Raw genomic sequence first — 25,550 nt, 5'->3', positions numbered from 1 at the left:
GTCTCGCTCCATCCACCAATGCCACGTTGCACCACAGACTGTCCAGGAGTTGGCGGATGCTTTAGTCCAGGTCTGGGAGGAGATCCCTCAGGAAACCATCCGCCACCTCATCAGGAGCATGCCCAGGCATTGTAGGGAGGTCATACAGGCACGTGGAGGCCACACACACTACTGAGCCTCATTTTGACTTGTTTTAAGGACATTACATCAAAGTTGGATCAGCCTGTAGTGTGGTTTTCCACTTTAATTTTGAGTGTGACTCCAAATCCAGACCTCCATGGGTTGATAAATTGGATTTCCATTGATTATTTTTGTGATTTTGTTGTCAGCACATTCAACTGTGTAAAGAAAAAAGTATTTAAGATTATTTATTTCATTCAGATCTAGGATGTGTTTAAGTGTTCCCTTTATTTTTTTGAGCAGTATATTTTAAATTTGAGATTCTTCAAATAGCCACCCTTTGCCTTGACAGCTTTGCACACTCTTGGCATTCTCTCAACCAGCGTCATGAGGTAGTCACCTGGAATGTGTTTCAATTAACAGGTGTGCTGCCTTAAAGTATTTGAAATGTCTTTCCTTAATGCGTTTGAGCCAATCTTTTGTGACAATGTAAGGAGGGGTATACAGAATAGAGCCCTATTTGGTAATTGACCAAGTCCAGATGTCAAGAACAGCTCAAATAGCAATGAGAAATGACAGTCCATTACTTTAAGACATGAAGGTCAGTCAATTTGGAAAATTTCAATAACTTTTAAAGTTCAAGTGCAGTCGCAAAAACCAAGTGCCATAATGTAACTAGCTCTAATGAGGACCGCCACAGGAATGGAAGACCCAGAGTTACCCCTGCTGCAAAGGATATGAGCATTAGATTTGCCAGCCTCAGAAATTGCAGCCCAAATAAATGCTTCACATAGTTCAAGTAAGACGCATCTCAACATCAACTGGTCAGAGGAGACAGTGAATCTGGCCTTCATGGTTGAATTGCTGCAAAGAAACCACTACTGAAGGACACCAATAAGAAAGACTTGCTTGGACCAAGAAACATGAGCAATTGACATTAGACCGGTGGAAGTTTGTCCTTTTGGTCTGAGTCCAAATTGGAGATTTTTGCTTCCAACCTTTGTCTTTGCGAGAACGGATGATCTCCGCATGCGTTTTCCCACCATAAAGCAATGAGGTGTTATTGTGTGGGGCTGGTGACACTGTCTGATTCATTTAGAATTCAAGGCACACTTAACCAGCATGGCTACCACAGCGTTCTGCAGCGATACGCCATCCCATCTGGTTTGGGCTTAGTGGGACTGTCATTTAGTTTTTCAACAGGACAATGACCAAACAACTCCAGGCTGTAAGGGCTATTTTACCAATACGGAGAGGGATTGAGTGCTGCATCAGATGACCTGGCTTCCACAATCCCCCGACCTCAACCAAATTGAGATGGTTTGGGATGAGTTGGACTGCAGAGTGAAGGAAAAGCAGCCAACAAGTGCTCAGCATATGTGGGAACTCCTTCAAGACTTGGAAAAGCATTCCAGGTGAAGCTGGTTGAGCGAATGCCAAGAGTGTGCAAAGCTGTCAAGGCAAAGGGTGGCTATTTGAAATATATAACATATATTTAGATTTGAACACTTTTTTGGTTACTACATGATTCCATACGTTTCATAGTTTTGATGTCTTCACTATTATTCTACAACATACAAAATAGGAAAAATAAAGAACCGTTTGCTTGAGTAGGTGTTCTAACACTTTTGACCGGTAGGGTTTATATATACATCACTTATTAGAGGACAACCTTTGGAAATGTCCACTATTTTGTGATGTTGCGTTTTGATAGGAGATCACAAAAACAGGAAGGAACACTTTAAAAAAAAAAATATATATTTTTTTTAAGCCACATGGAAACTTGGATGAACCTATACATGGTTAGTTAGATGAGCATTTATAGAAGGCTTCTATTTATATTTTGGAATGGCAGATTTTGATTTTGGTGGACTGCATCAAGGAAAAAGGAATAAACCACCAAGGTCAATGAATCACGACCTGCCGTAGAATATCCGCAGTGAGTGATAATTGTATTTATTTCACCTTTATTTAACCAGGTAAGCTAGTTGAGAACAAGTTCTCGTTTACAACTGCGACCTGGCCAAGATGAAGCAAAGCAGTGCGACAAACAGAGTTACACATGGAATAAACAACCGTACAGTCAATAACACAATAGGAAAAAAAGAGTCTATATACAGTGTGCAAATGGCATGAGGTGGTAAGGCAATAAATAGGCCATAGTAGAAAAGTAATTACAATTTAGCAGATTAACACTGGAGTGATAGATGAGCAGATGATGATGATGGTGTGTGTGTGAGTAGTGATACTGGTGTGCAAAAGAGCAGCAAAGTAAATCAAAACAATATGGGGATGAGGTAGGTAGATTGGGTGGGCTATTTACAGATGGATTATGTACAGCTGCAGCGATCGGTTAGCTGCTCAGATAGCTAATGTTTAAAGTTTGTGAGGGAAATATAAGTCTCCAGCTTCAGCGATTTTAATTTTAATTAAAAAAAATTGCAATTCGTTCCAATCACTGGCAGCAGAGAACTGGAAGGAAAGGCGGCCAAACGAGGTGTTTGGCTTTGGGGATGACCAGTGAGATATACCTGCTCGGGTGGGTGTTATCGTAACCAGTGAGCTGAGATAAGGCGGCGCTTTACCTAGCCTAGACTTATAGATGACCTGGAGCCAGTGGGTCTGGCGACGAATATGTAGCGAGGGCCAGCCGACTAGAGCATACAGGTCACAGTGGTGGGTGGTATAAGGCGCTTTGGTAACAAAACGGATGGCACTGTGATAGACTACAACCAATTTGCTGAGTAGAGTATTGGAAGCTATTTTGTAGATGACATCGTTGAGGATTGGTAGGACAGACAGTTTTACCAGGGTAAGTTTGGCGGCGGGAGTGAAGGAGGCTTTTTTTAAACTTTCAAATCGTTGATAATTTGACTTTCAAATCATTGTATTGATGTGTGGCCAGTGACTTGGAGACCGCCCAGAATTATCTGCATCATTTGAGGAAAATTCAAACTGCATTCTAAGTTCTGTGACCACCCCCCACTCCTATGACAAAATCAAATATATTGCTCTGTTTTAAGCAATTGGTCTTGTCGTCATGTTGACAACTTTTATACTAACATCACCAAACTGAGGTCAAACGTATGTAATTCCCCCCAATTCGATGTGGTTAAAACGTTCCCTTGTGTAATGTAGTAACGCATACTGCGAACTTATTGGAAAGTAGCATAATATACATTTATTAGAAATGGATAAAACATTTTAATTTAGGATGATAGTAAATGATATAAACTCATTTGTTTCAATAATCACATATTTCTAGACCACATATAACCACTCCAGCCCAGGACCTCAACATCCAGTTTCACCTGTGGGATCATCTGAGACCAGCTTCTCGGACAGCTGATGAAACTATGGGTTTACAAAACTGAAGAAAGTCTGCTCAAACTGTCTCAGGGAAGCTCTTCTGCGCACTTGTCATCCTCACTATGGTCTTGACCTGACTGTAGTTCGACATCGTAACCGACTTCAGTGGGCAAATGCTCACCTTCGATGGCCACTGGCACTCTGGAGAAGTGTGCTTCATGGATTAATCCTGGTTTCAACTGTACCGAGCAGATGTTAGACAGCATAAGGCATCGTGTGGACGAGAGGTTTGATGTCAATGTTGTGAAGAGTGCCCCATGGTGGGCTTATGGTATGGGCAAGCATAAGCTACGGCCAATGAACACAATTGCATTTTATCGATGGCAATTTGAATGCACTGAGATGCCATGAGATCCTGAGGCCCATTGCAGTCCCATTTATCTGCTGCCATCACCTCATGTTTCAGCATGATAATGCATGGCGCCATGTCACAAGGATCTGTACACAATTCCTGGAAGCTGAAAATATTCCAGTTCTTCCATGGCCTGCGTACTCACCAGACATGTGACCTGTTGAGCATGTTTGGAATACTCTGTGTACGACAGCATTTTCCAGTTCCTGACAATTTCCAGTAACTTCTCACAGCCATTGAAGAAAAGTGGGACAATATTCCACAGGCTGCCATCAACAGCCTGATCAACTCTACATGAAGATGGCAAATGGCGGTCACACCAGATACTGACTGGTTTTCTGATCCACACCTCTACCTTTAAGGTACCTGTGACCAGCTGATGCAAATCTGTATTCCCAGTTGTGAAATCCATAGGTTAAGGCCTAATGATTGTATTTAAATTGACTGATTTCCTTATCAAATCGATTTATAAAGGCTTTTTTTTTTTTTTACATCAGCAGATGTCAGTGCTATACAGAAAACGAGCCTAAAACCCCAAACAGCAAGCAATGCAGACGTAGAAGCACGGTGGCAATGAACTCCCTAGAACGGCAGGAACCTAGGAAGAAACCTAGAGGAACCAGGCTCTGAGGGGTGGCCAGTCCTCTTCTGGCTGTGCCGTGTGGAGAATATAAGGGTACAAGGCCAGATTGTTCAAAAGTTGATAGATGACTAGTAGGGTCAAAATAATAATCAGTGGTTGCAGAGGGTGCAACATGTCAGTACCTCAGGAATAAATGTCAGTTGGCTTTTCTTAGCTGAGCAGTGAGGTTGTCGGGGGGATGGAGTGTCGAGGAGCCCAGTAAAATCTTTGCGATTGTTGCGTTTTATATTTTTAACTGTACATTGACATATCGAATGCGCGGGCTGGCAAAACCCTGGATCATTGTTATTCTAACTTCCACGACGCATACAAAGTCCTCCCCTGCCCTCCTTTCGGAAAATCTATATTAGCAGGTGAGACATGTTACCTACAGTCTAACCCTTTGTGCTGAATTGTTTTGTGGAAACTAACGGTTCATTAGACTTGTTCTGGGTAGAGTGTAAAAGGCTTGTCCATTATCTTGGTAATACTCTCTACCTACAGGATCTCCAATTCCACTTACTACCGCTTATTTGGCTCCAACTGCAACCATTCCAGATATTCTTCCTGCTCAGCCAGTCTGTACCAGTCCATCAGTGATGTGTCGGGGCTCAACTTTGTGCATCTCCCAAACTCAGCTGTGTGACACATTGCGAGACTGCCCTGATGGTTTTGATGAGGAGTCCTGTATTACTAAATGTCCAAACAGAGGTAGATATATTAACTCTTTCTGATATTTGATGCCTCTTTGCCACCCCGTAAACCCTCTTAAGCCATCTTCACGGTCCCTCTTATGTGTGTCGCCCAGGTGAGTTCCGGTGTAAGGACAGGAGGAAATGTATTGAGAGGAGTCTGGTTTGTGATGGACGCTCTCATTGCCAAGACGGCTCAGATGAGGTTGGCTGTCAGACGATAGCTGCTCCAACATCCCAGACATTGCCCCTGAAGTGTCGTATGGGTTCTAGACTGTGCAAGGATGGGAAAGAGTGTGTCCTTCACAGCCATGTTTGTGATGGAGAGGTGGACTGTAAGGATGGATCAGATGAACAGGACTGTGAGCTCCTCTGCAAAGCAGGTCAGAAGCTCACCTCTTGATCTGGTGTAATGTGTTTAATCACAAGTGGCCAGTTTCAGTACAAATCCATTCATATCAATGTCCTTAGGTCAGTTCGTGTGCTCATTGGTTCCTACCTCTCAGGTCAGTTCCAGTGTGCTCATGGGAAGAAGTGTATCGACCAGCAGCAGGTGTGTGATGGGAAGGCACAGTGTCAGGATCGCTCTGATGAAATGGACTGCTTCAAGCCCACCAAGAGCTGCAGACATCGCTGTGACAACAATAGCCGCTGTATCCCAGAAACCTTCCTCTGTGATGGAGAGAGAGACTGTGCGGACGGCTCTGATGAGGAAGGCTGTGGTGAGACCCTGCTGACTCACTTGGACAGTTGGTACAGAAGGATGAGGAGAATCTCTTTAAATGAATCTAATGTAACCTCTCTCCCTAGATTCTAACAAGGCCCTTCCTCCTGTCCTGCCAACTCTGGTTCAGACCTGTACCAGTCCATCAGTGATGTGTCGGGGCTCAAATTTGTGCATCTCCCAAACTCAGCTGTGTGACAAATTGAGAGACTGCCCTGATGGTTTTGATGAGGAGTCCTGCATTACTAAATGTCCAAACAGAGGTAGATATTAACTCTTTCTGATATTTGATGCCTCTTTGCCACCCCGTAAACCCTCTTAAGCCATCTTCACGGTCCCTCTTATGTGTGTCTCCCAGGTGAGTTCCGGTGTAAGGACAGGAGGAAATGTATTGAGAGGAGTCTGGTTTGTGATGGACGCTCTCATTGCCAAGACGGCTCAGATGAGGTTGGCTGTCCAACGATAGCTGCTCCAACATCCCAGACATTGCCCCTGAAGTGTCGTATGGGTTCTAGACTGTGCAAGGATGGGAGAGAGTGTGTCCTGCAAAGCCATGTTTGTGATGGAGAGGTGGACTGTAAGGATGGATCAGATGAACAGGACTGTGGTGGTGAGTCTGATTTCTGACTGTGGTTCCACTTTGGTCAGTCGGGATGTTTTCTAAATCGACTAAGTGTCTGACGGTGTTCATAAAATGGCATGACGTACTAAAAATGGGGAGTCGGACAGAACTGCCACTTACAGTACACGGTCAACAATGTGACAGGTTTTCCAATGTTGTTTTTGTAGGGCTGTCAGAGTTAATCAGTTAATCTTTATGAAATTTTAGTGGGCATTTTTTTTATCGCGATTACGTGCATTGTCTGAAAGCGTTGAACATTAGGTCAAAGGACATCTCAAATTTACAATGCCATGTAATGCATATTAACATTGCAGTTAAAGTGTGCTTTGTCAATTTACCTAATTTTGCTAACCGTTACCTTAGACAAAGTCAAGACATCAATATTCTTGTATTGTTTTTTGTATGAAAATCTTAAATGACGGCTCACTGAATAGGCAGGGGGGTATATCAAAATAATTAAGGCACAGCACGCTTTTGGACTCATTCAGCAGTTTTTACCTGATTTAAGAATACCATTCAAAATGAATGTTGAAATTATATTCGTAAAACGTAAGTAAAAATGATGCTGTCGCTGCTTCCTGTTGACTAGACATATAGATAAATATCCTGTCAAAATCGACAACTAATATGCAGAAAAGGTTCTTAGTAGTACATGTTACAATCTACACAAACTGTACATCTGCAACAATAGTAATCATATATATTTTTAAATGAGTACCTTATAAACTGCACACGCACCAATAATAGTGAAGACATCAAAACTATGAAATGGCACATATGGAATCATCTAGTAACCAAAAAAGTGTTAATCAAAATATACACTGCTCAAAAAAATAAAGGGAACACTTAAACAACACAATGTAACTCCAAGTCAATCACACTTCTGTGAAATCAAACTGTCCACTTAGGAAGCAACACTGATTGACACATTTCACATGCTGTTGTGCAAATGGAATAGACAACAGGTGGAAATTATAGGCAATTAGCAAGACACCCCCAATAAAGGAGTGGTTCTGCAGGTGGGGACCACAGACCACTTCTCAGTTCCTATGCTTCGTGGCTGATGTTTTGGGCACTTTTGAATGCTGGCGGTGCTTTCACTCTAGTGGTAGCATGAGACGGAGTCTACAACCCACACAAGTGGCTCAGGTAGTGCAGCTCATCCAGGATGGCACATCAATGCGAGCTGTGGCAAGAAGGTTTGCTGTGTCTGTCAGCGTAGTGTCCAGAGCATGGAGGCGCTACCAGGAGACATGCCAGTACATCAGGAGACGTGGAGGAGGCCGTAGGAGGGCAACAACCCAGCAGCAGGACCGCTACCTCCGCCTTTGTGCAAGGAGGAGCAGGAGAAGCACTGCCAGAGCCCTGCAAAATGACCTCCAGCAGGCCACAAATGTGCATGTGTCTGCTCAAACGGTCAGAAACAGACTCCATGAGGGTGGTATGAGGGCCCGACGTCCACAGGTGGGGGTTGTGCGTACAGCCCAACACCGTGCAGGACGTTTGGCATTTGCCAGAGAACACTAAGATTGGCAAATTCGCCACTGGCGCCCTGTGCTCTTCACAGATGAAAGCAGGTTCACACTGAGCACATGACAGACGTGACAGAGTCTGGAGACGCTGTGGAGAACGTTCTGCTGCCTGCAACTCCAGCATGACCGGTTTGGCGGTGGGTCAGTCATGGTGTGGGGTGGCATTTCTTTGGGGGGCCGCACAGCCCTCCATGTGCTCGCCAGAGGTAGCCTGACTGCCATTAGGTACCGAGATGAGATCCTCAGACCCCTTGTGAGACCATATGCTGGTGCGGTTGGCCCTGGGTTCCTCCTAATGCAAGACAATGCTAGACCTCATGGGGCTGGAGTGTGTCAGCAGTTCCTGCAAGAGGAAGGCATTGATGCTATGGACTGGCCCGCCCGTTCCCCAGACCTGAATCCAATTGAGCACATCTGGGACATCATGTCTCGCTCCATCCACCAATGCCACGTTGCACCACAGACTGTCCAGGAGTTGGCGGATGCTTTAGTCCAGGTCTGGGAGGAGATCCCTCAGGAAACCATCCGCCACCTCATCAGGAGCATGCCCAGGCATTGTAGGGAGGTCATACAGGCACGTGGAGGCCACACACACTACTGAGCCTCATTTTGACTTGTTTTAAGGACATTACATCAAAGTTGGATCAGCCTGTAGTGTGGTTTTCCACTTTAATTTTGAGTGTGACTCCAAATCCAGACCTCCATGGGTTGATAAATTGGATTTCCATTGATTATTTTTGTGATTGTTGTCAGCACATTCAACTGTGTAAAGAAAAAAGTATTTAATAAGATTATTTATTTCATTCAGATCTAGGATGTGTTTAAGTGTTCCCTTTATTTTTTTGAGCAGTATATTTTAAATTTGAGATTCTTCAAATAGCCACCCTTTGCCTTGACAGCTTTGCACACTCTTGGCATTCTCTCAACCAGCGTCATGAGGTAGTCACCTGGAATGTGTTTCAATTAACAGGTGTGCTGCCTTAAAGTATTTGAAATGTCTTTCCTTAATGCGTTTGAGCCAATCTTTTGTGACAATGTAAGGAGGGGTATACAGAATAGAGCCCTATTTGGTAATTGACCAAGTCCAGATGTCAAGAACAGCTCAAATAGCAATGAGAAATGACAGTCCATTACTTTAAGACATGAAGGTCAGTCAATTTGGAAAATTTCAATAACTTTTAAAGTTCAAGTGCAGTCGCAAAAACCAAGTGCCATAATGTAACTAGCTCTAATGAGGACCGCCACAGGAATGGAAGACCCAGAGTTACCCCTGCTGCAAAGGATATGAGCATTAGATTTGCCAGCCTCAGAAATTGCAGCCCAAATAAATGCTTCACATAGTTCAAGTAAGACGCATCTCAACATCAACTGGTCAGAGGAGACAGTGAATCTGGCCTTCATGGTTGAATTGCTGCAAAGAAACCACTACTGAAGGACACCAATAAGAAAGACTTGCTTGGACCAAGAAACATGAGCAATTGACATTAGACCGGTGGAAGTTTGTCCTTTTGGTCTGAGTCCAAATTGGAGATTTTTGCTTCCAACCTTTGTCTTTGCGAGAACGGATGATCTCCGCATGCGTTTTCCCACCATAAAGCAATGAGGTGTTATTGTGTGGGGCTGGTGACACTGTCTGATTCATTTAGAATTCAAGGCACACTTAACCAGCATGGCTACCACAGCGTTCTGCAGCGATACGCCATCCCATCTGGTTTGGGCTTAGTGGGACTGTCATTTAGTTTTTCAACAGGACAATGACCAAACAACTCCAGGCTGTAAGGGCTATTTTACCAATACGGAGAGGGATTGAGTGCTGCATCAGATGACCTGGCTTCCACAATCCCCCGACCTCAACCAAATTGAGATGGTTTGGGATGAGTTGGACTGCAGAGTGAAGGAAAAGCAGCCAACAAGTGCTCAGCATATGTGGGAACTCCTTCAAGACTTGGAAAAGCATTCCAGGTGAAGCTGGTTGAGCGAATGCCAAGAGTGTGCAAAGCTGTCAAGGCAAAGGGTGGCTATTTGAAATATATAACATATATTTAGATTTGAACACTTTTTTGGTTACTACATGATTCCATACGTTTCATAGTTTTGATGTCTTCACTATTATTCTACAACATACAAAATAGGAAAAATAAAGAACCGTTTGCTTGAGTAGGTGTTCTAACACTTTTGACCGGTAGGGTTTATATATACATCACTTATTAGAGGACAACCTTTGGAAATGTCCACTATTTTGTGATGTTGCGTTTTGATAGGAGATCACAAAAACAGGAAGAGGAACACTTTAAAAAAAAATATATTTTTTTTTAAGCCACATGGAAACTTGGATGAACCTATACATGGTTAGTTAGATGAGCATTTATAGAAGGCTTCTATTTATATTTTGGAATGGCAGATTTTGATTTTGGTGGACTGCATCAAGGAAAAAGGAATAAACCACCAAGGTCAATGAATCACGACCTGCCGTAGAATATCCGCAGTGAGTGATAATTGTATTTATTTCACCTTTATTTAACCAGGTAAGCTAGTTGAGAACAAGTTCTCGTTTACAACTGCGACCTGGCCAAGATGAAGCAAAGCAGTGCGACAAACAGAGTTACACATGGAATAAACAACCGTACAGTCAATAACACAATAGGAAAAAAAGAGTCTATATACAGTGTGCAAATGGCATGAGGTGGTAAGGCAATAAATAGGCCATAGTAGAAAAGTAATTACAATTTAGCAGATTAACACTGGAGTGATAGATGAGCAGATGATGATGATGGTGTGTGTGTGAGTAGTGATACTGGTGTGCAAAAGAGCAGCAAAGTAAATCAAAACAATATGGGGATGAGGTAGGTAGATTGGGTGGGCTATTTACAGATGGATTATGTACAGCTGCAGCGATCGGTTAGCTGCTCAGATAGCTAATGTTTAAAGTTTGTGAGGGAAATATAAGTCTCCAGCTTCAGCGATTTTAATTTTAATTAAAAAAAATTGCAATTCGTTCCAATCACTGGCAGCAGAGAACTGGAAGGAAAGGCGGCCAAACGAGGTGTTTGGCTTTGGGGATGACCAGTGAGATATACCTGCTCGGGTGGGTGTTATCGTAACCAGTGAGCTGAGATAAGGCGGCGCTTTACCTAGCCTAGACTTATAGATGACCTGGAGCCAGTGGGTCTGGCGACGAATATGTAGCGAGGGCCAGCCGACTAGAGCATACAGGTCACAGTGGTGGGTGGTATAAGGCGCTTTGGTAACAAAACGGATGGCACTGTGATAGACTACAACCAATTTGCTGAGTAGAGTATTGGAAGCTATTTTGTAGATGACATCGTTGAGGATTGGTAGGACAGACAGTTTTACCAGGGTAAGTTTGGCGGCGGGAGTGAAGGAGGCTTTTTTTAAACTTTCAAATCGTTGATAATTTGACTTTCAAATCATTGTATTGATGTGTGGCCAGTGACTTGGAGACCGCCCAGAATTATCTGCATCATTTGAGGAAAATTCAAACTGCATTCTAAGTTCTGTGACCACCCCCCACTCCTATGACAAAATCAAATATATTGCTCTGTTTTAAGCAATTGGTCTTGTCGTCATGTTGACAACTTTTATACTAACATCACCAAACTGAGGTCAAACGTATGTAATTCCCCCCAATTCGATGTGGTTAAAACGTTCCCTTGTGTAATGTAGTAACGCATACTGCGAACTTATTGGAAAGTAGCATAATATACATTTATTAGAAATGGATAAAACATTTTAATTTAGGATGATAGTAAATGATATAAACTCATTTGTTTCAATAATCACATATTTCTAGACCACATATAACCACTCCAGCCCAGGACCTCAACATCCAGTTTCACCTGTGGGATCATCTGAGACCAGCTTCTCGGACAGCTGATGAAACTATGGGTTTACAAAACTGAAGAAAGTCTGCTCAAACTGTCTCAGGGAAGCTCTTCTGCGCACTTGTCATCCTCACTATGGTCTTGACCTGACTGTAGTTCGACATCGTAACCGACTTCAGTGGGCAAATGCTCACCTTCGATGGCCACTGGCACTCTGGAGAAGTGTGCTTCATGGATTAATCCTGGTTTCAACTGTACCGAGCAGATGTTAGACAGCATAAGGCATCGTGTGGACGAGAGGTTTGATGTCAATGTTGTGAAGAGTGCCCCATGGTGGGCTTATGGTATGGGCAAGCATAAGCTACGGCCAATGAACACAATTGCATTTTATCGATGGCAATTTGAATGCACTGAGATGCCATGAGATCCTGAGGCCCATTGCAGTCCCATTTATCTGCTGCCATCACCTCATGTTTCAGCATGATAATGCATGGCGCCATGTCACAAGGATCTGTACACAATTCCTGGAAGCTGAAAATATTCCAGTTCTTCCATGGCCTGCGTACTCACCAGACATGTGACCTGTTGAGCATGTTTGGAATACTCTGTGTACGACAGCATTTTCCAGTTCCTGACAATTTCCAGTAACTTCTCACAGCCATTGAAGAAAAGTGGGACAATATTCCACAGGCTGCCATCAACAGCCTGATCAACTCTACATGAAGATGGCAAATGGCGGTCACACCAGATACTGACTGGTTTTCTGATCCACACCTCTACCTTTAAGGTACCTGTGACCAGCTGATGCAAATCTGTATTCCCAGTTGTGAAATCCATAGGTTAAGGCCTAATGATTGTATTTAAATTGACTGATTTCCTTATCAAATCGATTTATAAAGGCTTTTTTTTTTTTTTTACATCAGCAGATGTCAGTGCTATACAGAAAACGAGCCTAAAACCCCAAACAGCAAGCAATGCAGACGTAGAAGCACGGTGGCAATGAACTCCCTAGAACGGCAGGAACCTAGGAAGAAACCTAGAGGAACCAGGCTCTGAGGGGTGGCCAGTCCTCTTCTGGCTGTGCCGTGTGGAGAATATAAGGGTACAAGGCCAGATTGTTCAAAAGTTGATAGATGACTAGTAGGGTCAAAATAATAATCAGTGGTTGCAGAGGGTGCAACATGTCAGTACCTCAGGAGTAAATGTCAGTTGGCTTTTCTTAGCTGAGCAGTGAGGTTGTCGGGGGGATGGAGTGTCGAGGAGCCCAGTAAAATCTTTGCGATTGTTGCGTTTTATATTTTTAACTGTACATTGACATATCGAATGCGCGGGCTGGCAAAACCCTGGATCATTGTTATTCTAACTTCCACGACGCATACAAAGTCCTCCCCTGCCCTCCTTTCGGAAAATCTATATTAGCAGGTGAGACATGTTACCTACAGTCTAACCCTTTGTGCTGAATTGTTTTGTGGAAACTAACGGTTCATTAGACTTGTTCTGGGTAGAGTGTAAAAGGCTTGTCCATTATCTTGGTAATACTCTCTACCTACAGGATCTCCAATTCCACTTACTACCGCTTATTTGGCTCCAACTGCAACCATTCCAGATATTCTTCCTGCTCAGCCAGTCTGTACCAGTCCATCAGTGATGTGTCGGGGCTCAACTTTGTGCATCTCCCAAACTCAGCTGTGTGACACATTGCGAGACTGCCCTGATGGTTTTGATGAGGAGTCCTGTATTACTAAATGTCCAAACAGAGGTAGATATATTAACTCTTTCTGATATTTGATGCCTCTTTGCCACCCCGTAAACCCTCTTAAGCCATCTTCACGGTCCCTCTTATGTGTGTCGCCCAGGTGAGTTCCGGTGTAAGGACAGGAGGAAATGTATTGAGAGGAGTCTGGTTTGTGATGGACGCTCTCATTGCCAAGACGGCTCAGATGAGGTTGGCTGTCAGACGATAGCTGCTCCAACATCCCAGACATTGCCCCTGAAGTGTCGTATGGGTTCTAGACTGTGCAAGGATGGGAAAGAGTGTGTCCTTCACAGCCATGTTTGTGATGGAGAGGTGGACTGTAAGGATGGATCAGATGAACAGGACTGTGAGCTCCTCTGCAAAGCAGGTCAGAAGCTCACCTCTTGATCTGGTGTAATGTGTTTAATCACAAGTGGCCAGTTTCAGTACAAATCCATTCATATCAATGTCCTTAGGTCAGTTCGTGTGCTCATTGGTTCCTACCTCTCAGGTCAGTTCCAGTGTGCTCATGGGAAGAAGTGTATCGACCAGCAGCAGGTGTGTGATGGGAAGGCACAGTGTCAGGATCGCTCTGATGAAATGGACTGCTTCAAGCCCACCAAGAGCTGCAGACATCGCTGTGACAACAATAGCCGCTGTATCCCAGAAACCTTCCTCTGTGATGGAGAGAGAGACTGTGCGGACGGCTCTGATGAGGAAGGCTGTGGTGAGACCCTGCTGACTCACTTGGACAGTTGGTACAGAAGGATGAGGAGAATCTCTTTAAATGAATCTAATGTAACCTCTCTCCCTAGATTCTAACAAGGCCCTTCCTCCTGTCCTGCCAACTCTGGTTCAGACCTGTACCAGTCCATCAGTGATGTGTCGGGGCTCAAATTTGTGCATCTCCCAAACTCAGCTGTGTGACAAATTGAGAGACTGCCCTGATGGTTTTGATGAGGAGTCCTGCATTACTAAATGTCCAAACGGAGGTAGATATATTAACTTCTCTTGGGCAGCGTCCCACCCACGGTTCACACTATTCAACAGCCAGTGAAAAATCAGAGTGCCAAATTCAAAATGTCATAATTCAAAGTTCTCAAACCTATGACTATTTTAAAGATGCATGTCTCCTTAATGTAACCACGTTGTCCAATTTCAAAAAGGCTTTACGGCGAAAGCATAAAGTTAGATATGTTAGGACAGTTCCAACACAAGAAAAAACACACAGCCATTTTCCTAGCAAGGACAGGTGTCACATAACAAATTCAGCTTAAATTATGCACTAACCTTTGACGATCTTCATCAGATGACACTTCTAGGACATGTTACACAATACATGCATTTTTTGTTCGATCAAGTTTATATTTATATCCAAAAACAGCCTTTTACATTAACGCGTTATGTTCAGAAAATATTTTGCCTCCAAAACTGCCTGTGAATCAGCACAACAATTTACAAAAATACTCATCATAAACAATGATAAAATATTAAACTGTTATTCAAAGAATTATAGATGAACATCTTTATGCAACCACTGTGACAGATTTCAAAAAAGCATCACGGGGAAAGCACACTTTGCAATAATCTGAGTACTGCGCTCAAAAGTACACTAGGCAATACAGATACCCGCCATTTTGGAGTCATCTAAAATCATAAATGGCAATAGAAATATTCACTTACCTTTGATCTTCATCAGAAGGCACTTCCACGGTTCCCAGGTCCACAGTAAATGTTTTGTTTGATAAAGTCCATAATTTATGTCCAAATAACTCCTTGTTTCTGCATTCAGTAAGCTACTCCAAGTGTAGGAAGCGATCCGAAAATGTCTCGACAAAGTTAGAAAAAGTTACATTTATGTTTTTTCAAACGTTGTATAGCATCAATTTTTAGGGCCTTTTTAACTTAGAACTTCAATAATATTTCTACCAGACGATTCCAGTGTCTTGAAAAACGTTTTGGAACACAGCTAACTCATGTGAATGCGCCAATGAATTAATTTGCTTTCCTGAGTCAACAACTTCCTCTGTTCGCTCTCTGTTCATCATAGATGCCTCAAACAACTTTCTAATGACTGTTACCATCTAGTGGAAGCCTTAGGAAGTGCAAAATGAACCTGAAGTCAGTTCGATAGGCAATGACTTGAAAGGACTACAAGCACCAGACTTCCCACTTCCTGGTTAGATTTTTCTCAGGGTTTTGCCTGCCATATGAGTTCTGTTACACTCAGACACCATTCAAACAGTTTTAGAAACTTGTGTTTTCTATCCAAATCTACTAATATGCATATTCTAGTTCCTGGGTCCGAGAAGTAGACCGTTTAATTTGGGGACGTTTTTCATCCGGCCGTGAAAATACTGCCCCCTACCTTGATATTTGATACTGCTTTGCCACCCAGAAACCCCGTAAACCCTCTTAAGATATCTTCATGGTCCCTCTTGTGTGTCTCCCAGGTGAGTTCCGGTGTAAGGACAGGAGGAAATGTATTGAGAGGAGTCTGGTTTGTGATGGACGCTCTCATTGCCAAGACGGCTCAGATGAGGTTGGCTGTCAGACGATAGCTGCTCCAACATCCCAGACATTGCCCCTGAAGTGTCGTATGGGTTCTAGACTGTGCAAGGATGGGAAAGAGTGTGTCCTGCACAGCCATGTTTGTGATGGAGAGGTGGACTGTAAGGATGGATCAGATGAACAGGACTGTGAGCTCCTCTGCAAAGCAGGTCAGAAGCTCACCTCTTGATCTGGTGTAATGTGTTTAATCACAAGTGGCCAGTTTCAGTACATATTTATCCATTCATATCAATGTCCTTAGGTAATTTAGTGTGCTCATTGGTTTATTTGCTCAGCTCAGTTCCAGTGTGCTCATTGGTTCCTACCTCAGGTCAGTTCCAGTGTGCTCATGGGAAGAAGTGTATCGACCAGCAGCAGGTGTGTGATGGGAAGGCACAGTGCCAGGATCGCTCTGATGAAATCGACTGCTTTAAGGCCACCAAGAGCTGCAGTCATCGCTGTGACAACAATAGCCGCTGTATCCCAGAAACCTTCATCTGTGATGGAGAGAGGGACTGTGTGGATGGCTCTGATGAGGAAGACTGTGGTATGAGCCTCATCTCTAAAAACCCATTTCCATTGTAATGGGTCTTTAGAACCCATTTCCACTGTGACGTGGTTCCACGTTGTTTCATAACCCCCTTGTTCAGAACCCGTTTTTACTTAGTTTTTTGCAATTATTGCTCTCCTCTGCTTCTGCCATCTCTCTCCCAGTGGCAAAGCCGTGTGGCCGGCAGCTGTATCAGTGTAGTAATGGTCAGTGTGTGTCTGAGGCTTTCCGTTGTGACGGCCATGCTGACTGCGGAGACCATTCTGACGAGGTGGGCTGTGCCAAACCCCCCCACTGTCCCCCGGAGCGCCGCTGCCCAAACAGCCATGAATGTCTTGTGGAGGAATGGCTGTGTGATGGGGAGCAGGACTGCCAGGACGGTTCAGACGAGAGGGTGAGGAACCCGTCTAATATTAACCTTCCCTTTAAAAGGATTGTGTAAAACATTTATATACTTACCCACAGCCAGATGAACTCATGGATACCACTTTTATGGCTCCATGACCAGTATTAAGGAAGTCAAAGGTAGTTTTGCAAACCAATACAAACTAGCATGCTAGGTTAATTGCCATAATCTTGCACAATCCTTTTTACCTCAACTCTATCTCTAAATTCTGGGTAAACTTCAGAACTGTAAGGTGTCTCCAGTGACGTGTGGGGAGTTCCAGTGGAGCTGTGTCTCTAGGAGCCAGTGTATCCCTGCGACCTGGAGGTGTGATGGACAGAAGGATTGTGAGGACCACAGTGACGAGGCTGGATGTGAGCTTACACAAAGGGTTATGGTTACATTTGTAGTTGGCCAGGTGAAGTGCTCCAACCAGCTGTGTAGAGTGTGGACCAGTCTGTTGTTTTACTGTAGGTGGCCAGGTGAAGTGCTCCAACCAGCTTTACCAGTGTGGTAGTGGAGAGTGTGTGGACCATTCTCTACTTTGTGACCACATCAACAACTGTCCTGATGGATCTGACGAGGGTCACGGCTGTTCCACCAATAACTGCTCCAGCCCTGGGACCCCCCAATGTGACCAGCACTGTGTTAGCACCCCTTACGGACCGGTTAGTACCCCAATCCACATACCCCAACCCAGGGTTTTCAAAACCCGGTCCTGCATAACATTACATTTAATAACACTTTTCACAACACATTGTGTACCCTAAGGACACTACTCTACTACCACATCTACAAAACAAAATCCATGTTACGTGTGGGTAGAGTACGTGTTAGTATGCGTGTGCTTGTGACCCTTCAAAGTCCCTGCTGTTCCATAAGGTTTATTTGTATCTGTTTTTTAAATCTGATTCTACTGCTTGCATCAGTTAACTGATGTGGAATAGTGTTCCAAGTAGTCATGGCTCTATGTAGTACTGTGCGCCTCCCATAGTCTGTTCTGGACTTGGGGATTGTGAATAGACCTCTGGTGGCATGCCTTGTGGAGTATGCATGGCTGTCTGAGCTGTGTGCTAGTATTTTAAACAGACACCTCGGTGCATTTAGCATGTCAACACTTCTTACAAAAACAAGTAGTGATGAAGTCAAGCTCTCTACTTTGAGCCATGAGCAATTGACACTGGCTATTATTATTAGCTCTGTGTACATTTAAGGGGCCAGCCGTACTGCCATGTTCTGAGCCGATTGTCATTTTTGACAGCTTACCACACGACTGGGCAGTAGTCCAGGTGAGACAAAACTAGGGCCTGTAGTACCTGACTTGTTGATAGTTAAGCCAGAGCAGTGCTTTATATGGACAGACTTCTCCCCATCTTAGCTACTGTTGTATCAATATGTTTTGACCATGGCAGTTTACAATAGTTTTACTCCAAGTAGTTTAGTCTCCTTAACTTGCTTTTAGTTAAATATTTAGGACTAACTTATTTCTTGCCACCCATTCTGAAACTAACTGCAGCTCTTTAAGTGTTGCAGAGATTTCACTCACTGTAGTAGCTGACGTGTATGGTGTGGAGTCCTCCGCATACACACAGGCTTTACGCAAAGGCTGAAGAAATGTGGCATGCCACCTAAAACCCTCACAAACTTTTACAGATGCACAATTGAGAGCATCCTGTCGGGCTGTATCACCACCTGATACGGTAACTGCACCGCCCACAACAGCAAGGCTCTCCAGAGGGTGGTGCGGTCTGCACCACCCTCTGCACAAAAATATCAAGGACAACAAACCACCTGAGCCACTGTCTGTTCACCCCGCTACCATCCAGGAGGCAATCCAAGATGGCGTAGCAGTGCAGACGTGGTTTGTTGTCGTCTCGTTTACTTTTTTATTTCTTTTTTGTATATATTCTAATTTTATTTTTCAATCTCTTTTCCATTTTTAAATTAAATATACCTTCCGGTAACCTGCCTCACTCAATGTGACACGGATCTGCTGTTTTTTTAGACCCTATAGCAAAAACTTATCAGAAGGTAGCCAGCTAAGTTACTGGATATTTAGTCATTGTTAGCCACTGCAAGCAGCCTTTACCCTCTGCTCAGGCACCAGTCGTTTTTTTTGCCTGGATAATACCTGCCAGCCTCGACTTTCTTTCTCCACTACAACGCCAGATTCCTGCCGTAAACCCTGGACCATTGATCATCAGTTAGCTAGCTGCCACTGAGTGACCCAGCCCCGACGCTAGCCCTGAGCCAGGCGCTTCTCCCGGCTAGCAAACGAAATTACCACAACTACAATACCTCTTTCGCCATCGGGCCCGGTCCCTTCGTCGACACGGTGCCCCGCCATACCACCACGACTGGTCCGCAGACGTAATTCCATCAGCTGTGCCTTCAACCGGCCTTCGCCGGACAACGGAGCAGATGCTTCTACTTCCCCCTGACTGCTAACTTTAAACGCCATGTCTCCCGAGTGCTAGCGTAGTAACGACTACCTAGCGGCTTCCCTGTTCCATCTATTGCTGTACACTGGACCCTATGATCACTTGGTTCTATAGCTGATGCCTGCTGGACTGCTCATTTATCACGGTACTCCACTTTGTTTCCTTTTGGTTATCTGTCGGCCCTAGCCCCGAACTCAGGCCCTGTGTTTAGTTAACCAACCCTGGTGATGCCCAGTCATCACCATTTTACCTGTTGTCTTACCCGCTGTTGACTTAGCTAGCTCTCCCAATCAACACCTGTGATTGCTTTATGCCTCGCTTTGTCTCTCTAAAATGTCAATATGCCTTGTATACTGTTTAGGATAATTATCATTTGTTGTAGTTTACTGCGGCGCCCCTAGTCCCACTGTACATGCCTTAGATACCTCCTTTGTCCCACCTCCCACATGCGGTGACCTCACCCAGCATGTCCAGAGATGCAACCTCTCATCACTCAGTACCTGGGCTTAACTCCACTGTACCCGCACCCCACCATACCCCTGTCTGCACATTATGCCCTGAATCTATTCTACCACGCCCAGAAATCGGCTCCTTTTATTCTGTCCCCAACGCACTAGACAACCAGTTTTGCTAGCCTTCAGGCGTACCTTCATTTTACTCCTCTGTTCCTCGGGTGATGTGGAGGCTAACCAAGGTCCTGCATGTCCCCAGGCACTCATTTGTTGACTTCTGTAATCGAAAAAGCCTTGGTTTCATGCATGTCAAATTCAGAAGTTTGTTTTACTCACTGCTTTAGCACACTCTGCCAACCCTGATATCCTTGCCATGCCTGAATCCTGGCTTAGGAAGGTCACCCAAAATTCTGAGATTTCCATACCCAACTACAACATTTTCCTTCAAGATAGAACTGCCAAAGGGGGAGGAGTTGCAATCTACTGCAGAGATGGCTTGCAAAGTTCTGTCATACTTTTCAGGTCTATGACCAAACAGTTCGAGCTTCTAATTTTAGAAATAAGTCTCTCACTGTTGCTGCCTGTTATAGACCCTCCTCAGCTCCCAGCTGTGCCATGGACACCATTTGTGAATTGATTGCCCCCTCATCTATCTTCAGAGTTCGTTCTGTTAGGTGACCTTAACTGGGATATGCTTAACACTCCAGGAGTCCTACAATCTAAGCTAGATGCCCTCAATCTCACACAAATTATCAAGGAAACCACCAGGTACAACCCTAATCCGTAAACATGGGCATCCTCATAGATATTATCCTGACCAACTTGTCCTCCAAATACACCTCTGCTGTTTTCAATCAGGATCTCAGCGATCACTGCCTCATTGCCTGCATCCGCTATGGGTCCGCGGTCAAATGACCACCCCTCATCACTGTCAAACGCTCCCTAAAACACTTCTGCAGGCCTTTCTAATCAACCTGGCCCAGGTATCCTGGAAGGATATTGACCTCATCCCGTCAGTCGAGGATGCCTGGTCGTTCTTTAAAAGTAATTTCCTCACCATCTTAAATAAGCATGTCCCTTTCAAAAAATGTAGAACTAAGAACAGATATTGTCCCTGGTTCACTCCAGACCTGACTGCCCTTGACCAGCACAAAAACATCCTGTGGCGGACTGCAATAGCATCGAATAGTCCCCGCAATATGCAACTGTTCAGGGAAGTCAGGAACCAATAGTCAGTCAGGAGAGCAAAGGCTAGATTTTCAAACAAATGTGCATCCTATAGCTCAACTCCAATGTTTTGACACTAAAGTCCATGGAGAATAAGAGCATCTCCTTCCATCTGCCCGCTGCACTGAGGCTATGCGACACGGTCACCACCGATAAATCCATGATAATCAAAAATGTCAATAAGCATTTCTCTACGGCTGGCAATGCTTTCCTCCTGGCTACCCCAACCCCGGCCAACAGATCAGATGGGCTAGACAATCTGGACCCTCTCTTTCTAAAATTATCCACCGCCATTGTTGCAACCCCTATTACCAGTCTGTTCAACCACTCTTTAGTTTTGTCCGAGATCCCTAAAGATTGGAAAGCTGCCGCGGTCATCCCCCTCTTCAAAGGGGTTGACACTAGACCCAAATTGTCACAGACCTATATCCATCCTGCCCTGCCTTTCTGAAGTCTTTGAAAGCCAAGTTAATAAACAGATCACTGACCATTTCGAATCCCTCCGTACCTTCTCCGTTGTGCAATCCGGTTTCCGAGCTGGTTGGTCACGGGTGCACCTCAGCCATGCTCAAGGTCCTAAACGATATCATAACCGCCATCGATAAGACAGCACTGTGCAGCCGTCTTCATCGACCTGGCCAAGGCTTTCGACTCTGTCAATCACTATTCTTATCGGCATACTCAATTGCCTTGGTTTCTCAAATGACTGCCTCGCCTGGTTCACCAACTACTTTGCAGAGTTCAGTGTGTAAAATCGGAGGGCCTGTCTAGACATCTGCCAGTCTCTGGGGGTACCACAGGGTTCAATTCTCGGGCCGACTCTTCTCTGTATATATCAACAATGTCGCTCTTGCTGCGGGTGATTCCCTGATCCACCTCTATGCAGATGACACCATTCTAAATACATCTGGACCTTCTTTGGACACTTAACTAACCTCCAAACGAGCTTCAATGCCATACAACTCTCCTGTGGCCTCCAACTGCTCTTAAACGCTTGCAAAACCAAATGCATGCTTTTCAACCGTTCGCTGCCCGCACCCTCCCGCCCGACTAGCATCACTACTCTGGACAGTTCTGACCTAGAATACATGGACAACTACAAATACCTAAATGTCTGGTTAGACTGTAAACTCCCCTTCCAGACTCATATCAAACATCTCCAATCCAAAATCACACCTGTGATAACATATCAAGCATTTCACATGTTATCCAGATACTGGCTGATAACACTTAATCTATAGCAGCTTCCCACCAGAATGGTCTTTAGGTGCTGCAGGTAAACCAGTAGCCTTATTACTTCAACAGTTTAACATGAGATCCTCAACTTGATAGGAATGTGGTTCTGAATATAGACAGCAACACCACCCCCGTTGGCATTTCTTTTCAGTAGATGTTATAACCATGTATTGCTACTGTATCATCAACGGTATTATCTAAGTGCATTTCAGATGGTCAGAATATGAATCATCTGTTACTAGCAAGTTAGCAATTTCATGAACCTTGTTTCTTAGGCTACATATGTTAATGTGGGCTATTTATGAGTTGGGCTTAAGTCAATGTAGAGCATCTTCAGTTTCCAGAAGGTGTCAGTGATCTATTAAAGTTATTCCAACAGAGCTACAGGAATATTTTAGCCAGGTGTGTAATGCCTGTAGCCTGCTGAATCTTTCACACCCGCAGCCCAACGATGACCCCCGCCACGCCCTAGCTACATGCCCTAGGCCATGCAACAAAACACACCTTAACCCTAGCTACATGCCCTAGACAATGCCACATGCCCTAGACAATGCCCTAAGCCCCCATGGACCGGTGAGTTAAAACAAACCCCAACGTGTTGGCCTACAGAAGTGTGGCTGTGACATGTGGTCCTTCTGTCTCCTACAGAGGTGCATCTGTGCTGCAGGCTTCCAGCTCCAGGCTAATGGTCTGTCCTGTGTGGATGTTGACGAGTGTAACGAGGTCCTACCACCCGTCTGCAGCCACACCTGCCTTAACACCCACAGCTCCTTCCTGTGTCGCTGTCACCATGGATATCTGCTGGAACCAAATGGTCGCAGCTGCAAGACCCAAGGTACTCTAAACGTGTCTTTGCTTGAACCTAATTAATACAAAAATAGTTTCAGTGAAATATTTGCTTTTGTCTGAAACCAGAAAAGACAGGAAATGCAAAAGCTATTTCGACCTATGCAGAAACTAGGCTTTTCAGCATAAGTGGCGTAACTACTGCTAGAGTACTGAAGCTTCAGTAATTTACTGTACCTCCACAACAGATGTCCTCACATTGGATGGGTTGATTAGGATTCAAACCTTCAAACAGCCTAATACATACTCTTAGATTAGGTTTACCCTGTTAATGTACCTGGTAATGTAAACATATTTTTTCATGTAAGACATCATTCCACTCAAACATTATGGAGGTTTTCCCAGACACAGATTAAGCCTAGTCTTGGACTAAAAAGCAAGATCAATGGAAAATATCCAGCCAAAATAATTTCTAGTCTGGGACTAGGTGAAATCTGTCTGCGAAACCACTCCCTAACCCTACATTTAACCTAGCCTAATACATAAACCAACTCAGATGGGAAATGGACAAGGTAGTTGACAGCGTTTTAACATATTTTGGTTAATATTCCTGTTATTTTTATTTAATTAGGTAAGTAAAACAAGTTATAAACTATGGAGTAATGGCGTCTTATATTTTGTCTTAAGACTGTTACGTAATGCTCTTTAGACATTTATAAATTATAGTATTTAAAGCGGAGGTGGCACCACAGAGCCTAAATGTGGTGTGGCAAAATTCATACCTGTCTTTTCTGGGGCCTGGAGTTTTTCCTGATCACATGACCTGGTTGGGTAAAACTCTGGGTCCTATTCGTAGGCTGAGACAGAGTCCAACGCTAACTTTGTTTCTCACTGACATGACCGGGTCAGTTGGCAAAAAATCGAGTGACCCAAACAGAATTATCTGGACATGGTGTAGTTTTTAAAATCTTTGGTCATGCAGGGCCTATGGGTCACCATGCTTCCTCTCTACAGGGCCTATGGGTCACCATCTCTACAGGGCCTATGGGTCACCATGCTTCCTCTCTACAGGGCCTATGGGTCACCATGCTTCCTCTCTACAGGGCCTATGGGTCACCATGCTTCCTCTCTATATTCGCTGCAGCTGTACATAGTCCATCTGTAAATAGCCCACCCAATCTACCTACCTCATCCCCATTGTTTTTATTTACTTTGCTGCTCTTTTGCAAACCAGTATCACTACTCACACACACACCATCATCATCTGCTCATCTATCACTCCAGTGTTAATCTGCTAAATTGTAATTACTTTGCTACTATGGCCTATTTATTGCCTTACCACCTCATGCCATTTGCACACAGTGTATATACTCTTTTTTTCCTATTGTGTTACTGACTGTAAACTTGTTTATTCCATGTGTAACTCTGTTGTTTCTGTCGCACTGCTTTGCTTCATCTTGGCCAGGTCACAGTTGTAAATGAGAACTTGTTCTCAACTAGCCTACCTGGTTAAATAAAAGTAAAAATAAAATAAATTCAGATATTAAGACTGTTGGTCATGCAGGGCCTATAGGTTGGCATGCTTTCTCTGTTGCTATTCATTTCATAGGTTCTTTTTAAAATACATTAATAATTAGTTGGGTGTTTATATTTGTCCTATTGCGTACGTGTGTATTAACATGCATGTGTGAATTGAAAATGTGTTTTTCGCATATCCCAACTCTTCATGAGACACCCTCGGTCACAGCCAGGGTCTGTCGTTAACGGCAAACCTGGAGCAATTAGGGTTAGTGTGTTGCTCAAGGGCACGTCAACAAATGTTTCGGCTCGTGGATTCAAACAAGTAACCTTTCAGGTTACTGACCCAATGCTCTCATCGCTGCCACCTTTAGTTATTATGAAGCTGTTTAATAGAATTTAACAAAAGTCATTACTCTAAGAATTGCACTGCATTAATAGCATACATTTTATGTTTCTATAGTATGTCATGCCAAAAGATATCAGCCTACCGACAGTAGCCAGAATATTGCTTGTATGTTCACTATTGAAGGCTAACTTTTGTACACTGAACAAAAATTATAAATGAAACAATTGTAAAGATTTTACTGGGTTACAGTTCATGAGGAAATTCATTAGGCCCTAGTCTATGGATTTCACATGACCTGGAATACAAATATGCATCTGGTCACAGATACCTTAAGGTAGGGGCGTGGATCAGAAAACCAGTCAGTATCTCGTGTGAATGCCATTTGCCTCATGCAGCGCTACACATCTCCTTTGCATATGGTTGATCAGGCAATTGATTGTGGCCTG

General features: G+C 44.0%; 1 protein-coding gene across 1 annotated transcript in view; it reads left to right on the top strand.

Moving 5' to 3' along the window:
- The window catches only part of si:dkey-88l16.3 (low-density lipoprotein receptor-related protein 2), a 75,668-nt gene that overhangs the window by 10,505 nt on the left and 39,613 nt on the right, over positions 1 to 25,550 (top strand). The window contains exons 7-21 of the mRNA XM_029709892.1: positions 4,968 to 5,174; positions 5,272 to 5,538; positions 5,662 to 5,877; positions 5,966 to 6,142; positions 6,238 to 6,489; positions 13,428 to 13,634; positions 13,732 to 13,998; positions 14,122 to 14,337; positions 14,426 to 14,602; positions 16,064 to 16,330; positions 16,492 to 16,707; positions 16,875 to 17,104; positions 17,340 to 17,469; positions 17,570 to 17,763; positions 23,100 to 23,286. Coding sequence (XP_029565752.1) covers positions 4,968 to 5,174; positions 5,272 to 5,538; positions 5,662 to 5,877; positions 5,966 to 6,142; positions 6,238 to 6,489; positions 13,428 to 13,634; positions 13,732 to 13,998; positions 14,122 to 14,337; positions 14,426 to 14,602; positions 16,064 to 16,330; positions 16,492 to 16,707; positions 16,875 to 17,104; positions 17,340 to 17,469; positions 17,570 to 17,763; positions 23,100 to 23,286 — 3,210 coding nt within the window. The remainder of the gene's footprint in view (positions 1 to 4,967; positions 5,175 to 5,271; positions 5,539 to 5,661; positions 5,878 to 5,965; positions 6,143 to 6,237; positions 6,490 to 13,427; positions 13,635 to 13,731; positions 13,999 to 14,121; positions 14,338 to 14,425; positions 14,603 to 16,063; positions 16,331 to 16,491; positions 16,708 to 16,874; positions 17,105 to 17,339; positions 17,470 to 17,569; positions 17,764 to 23,099; positions 23,287 to 25,550) is intronic.

This window comes from Salmo trutta, chromosome 23 (genome assembly GCF_901001165.1).
Source record: "Salmo trutta chromosome 23, fSalTru1.1, whole genome shotgun sequence".
Taxonomy (NCBI): domain Eukaryota; kingdom Metazoa; phylum Chordata; class Actinopteri; order Salmoniformes; family Salmonidae; genus Salmo; species Salmo trutta.
The sequence above is the reverse complement of the archived record's forward strand: the minus strand, read 5'-3'. Positions and strand labels throughout refer to the sequence as shown.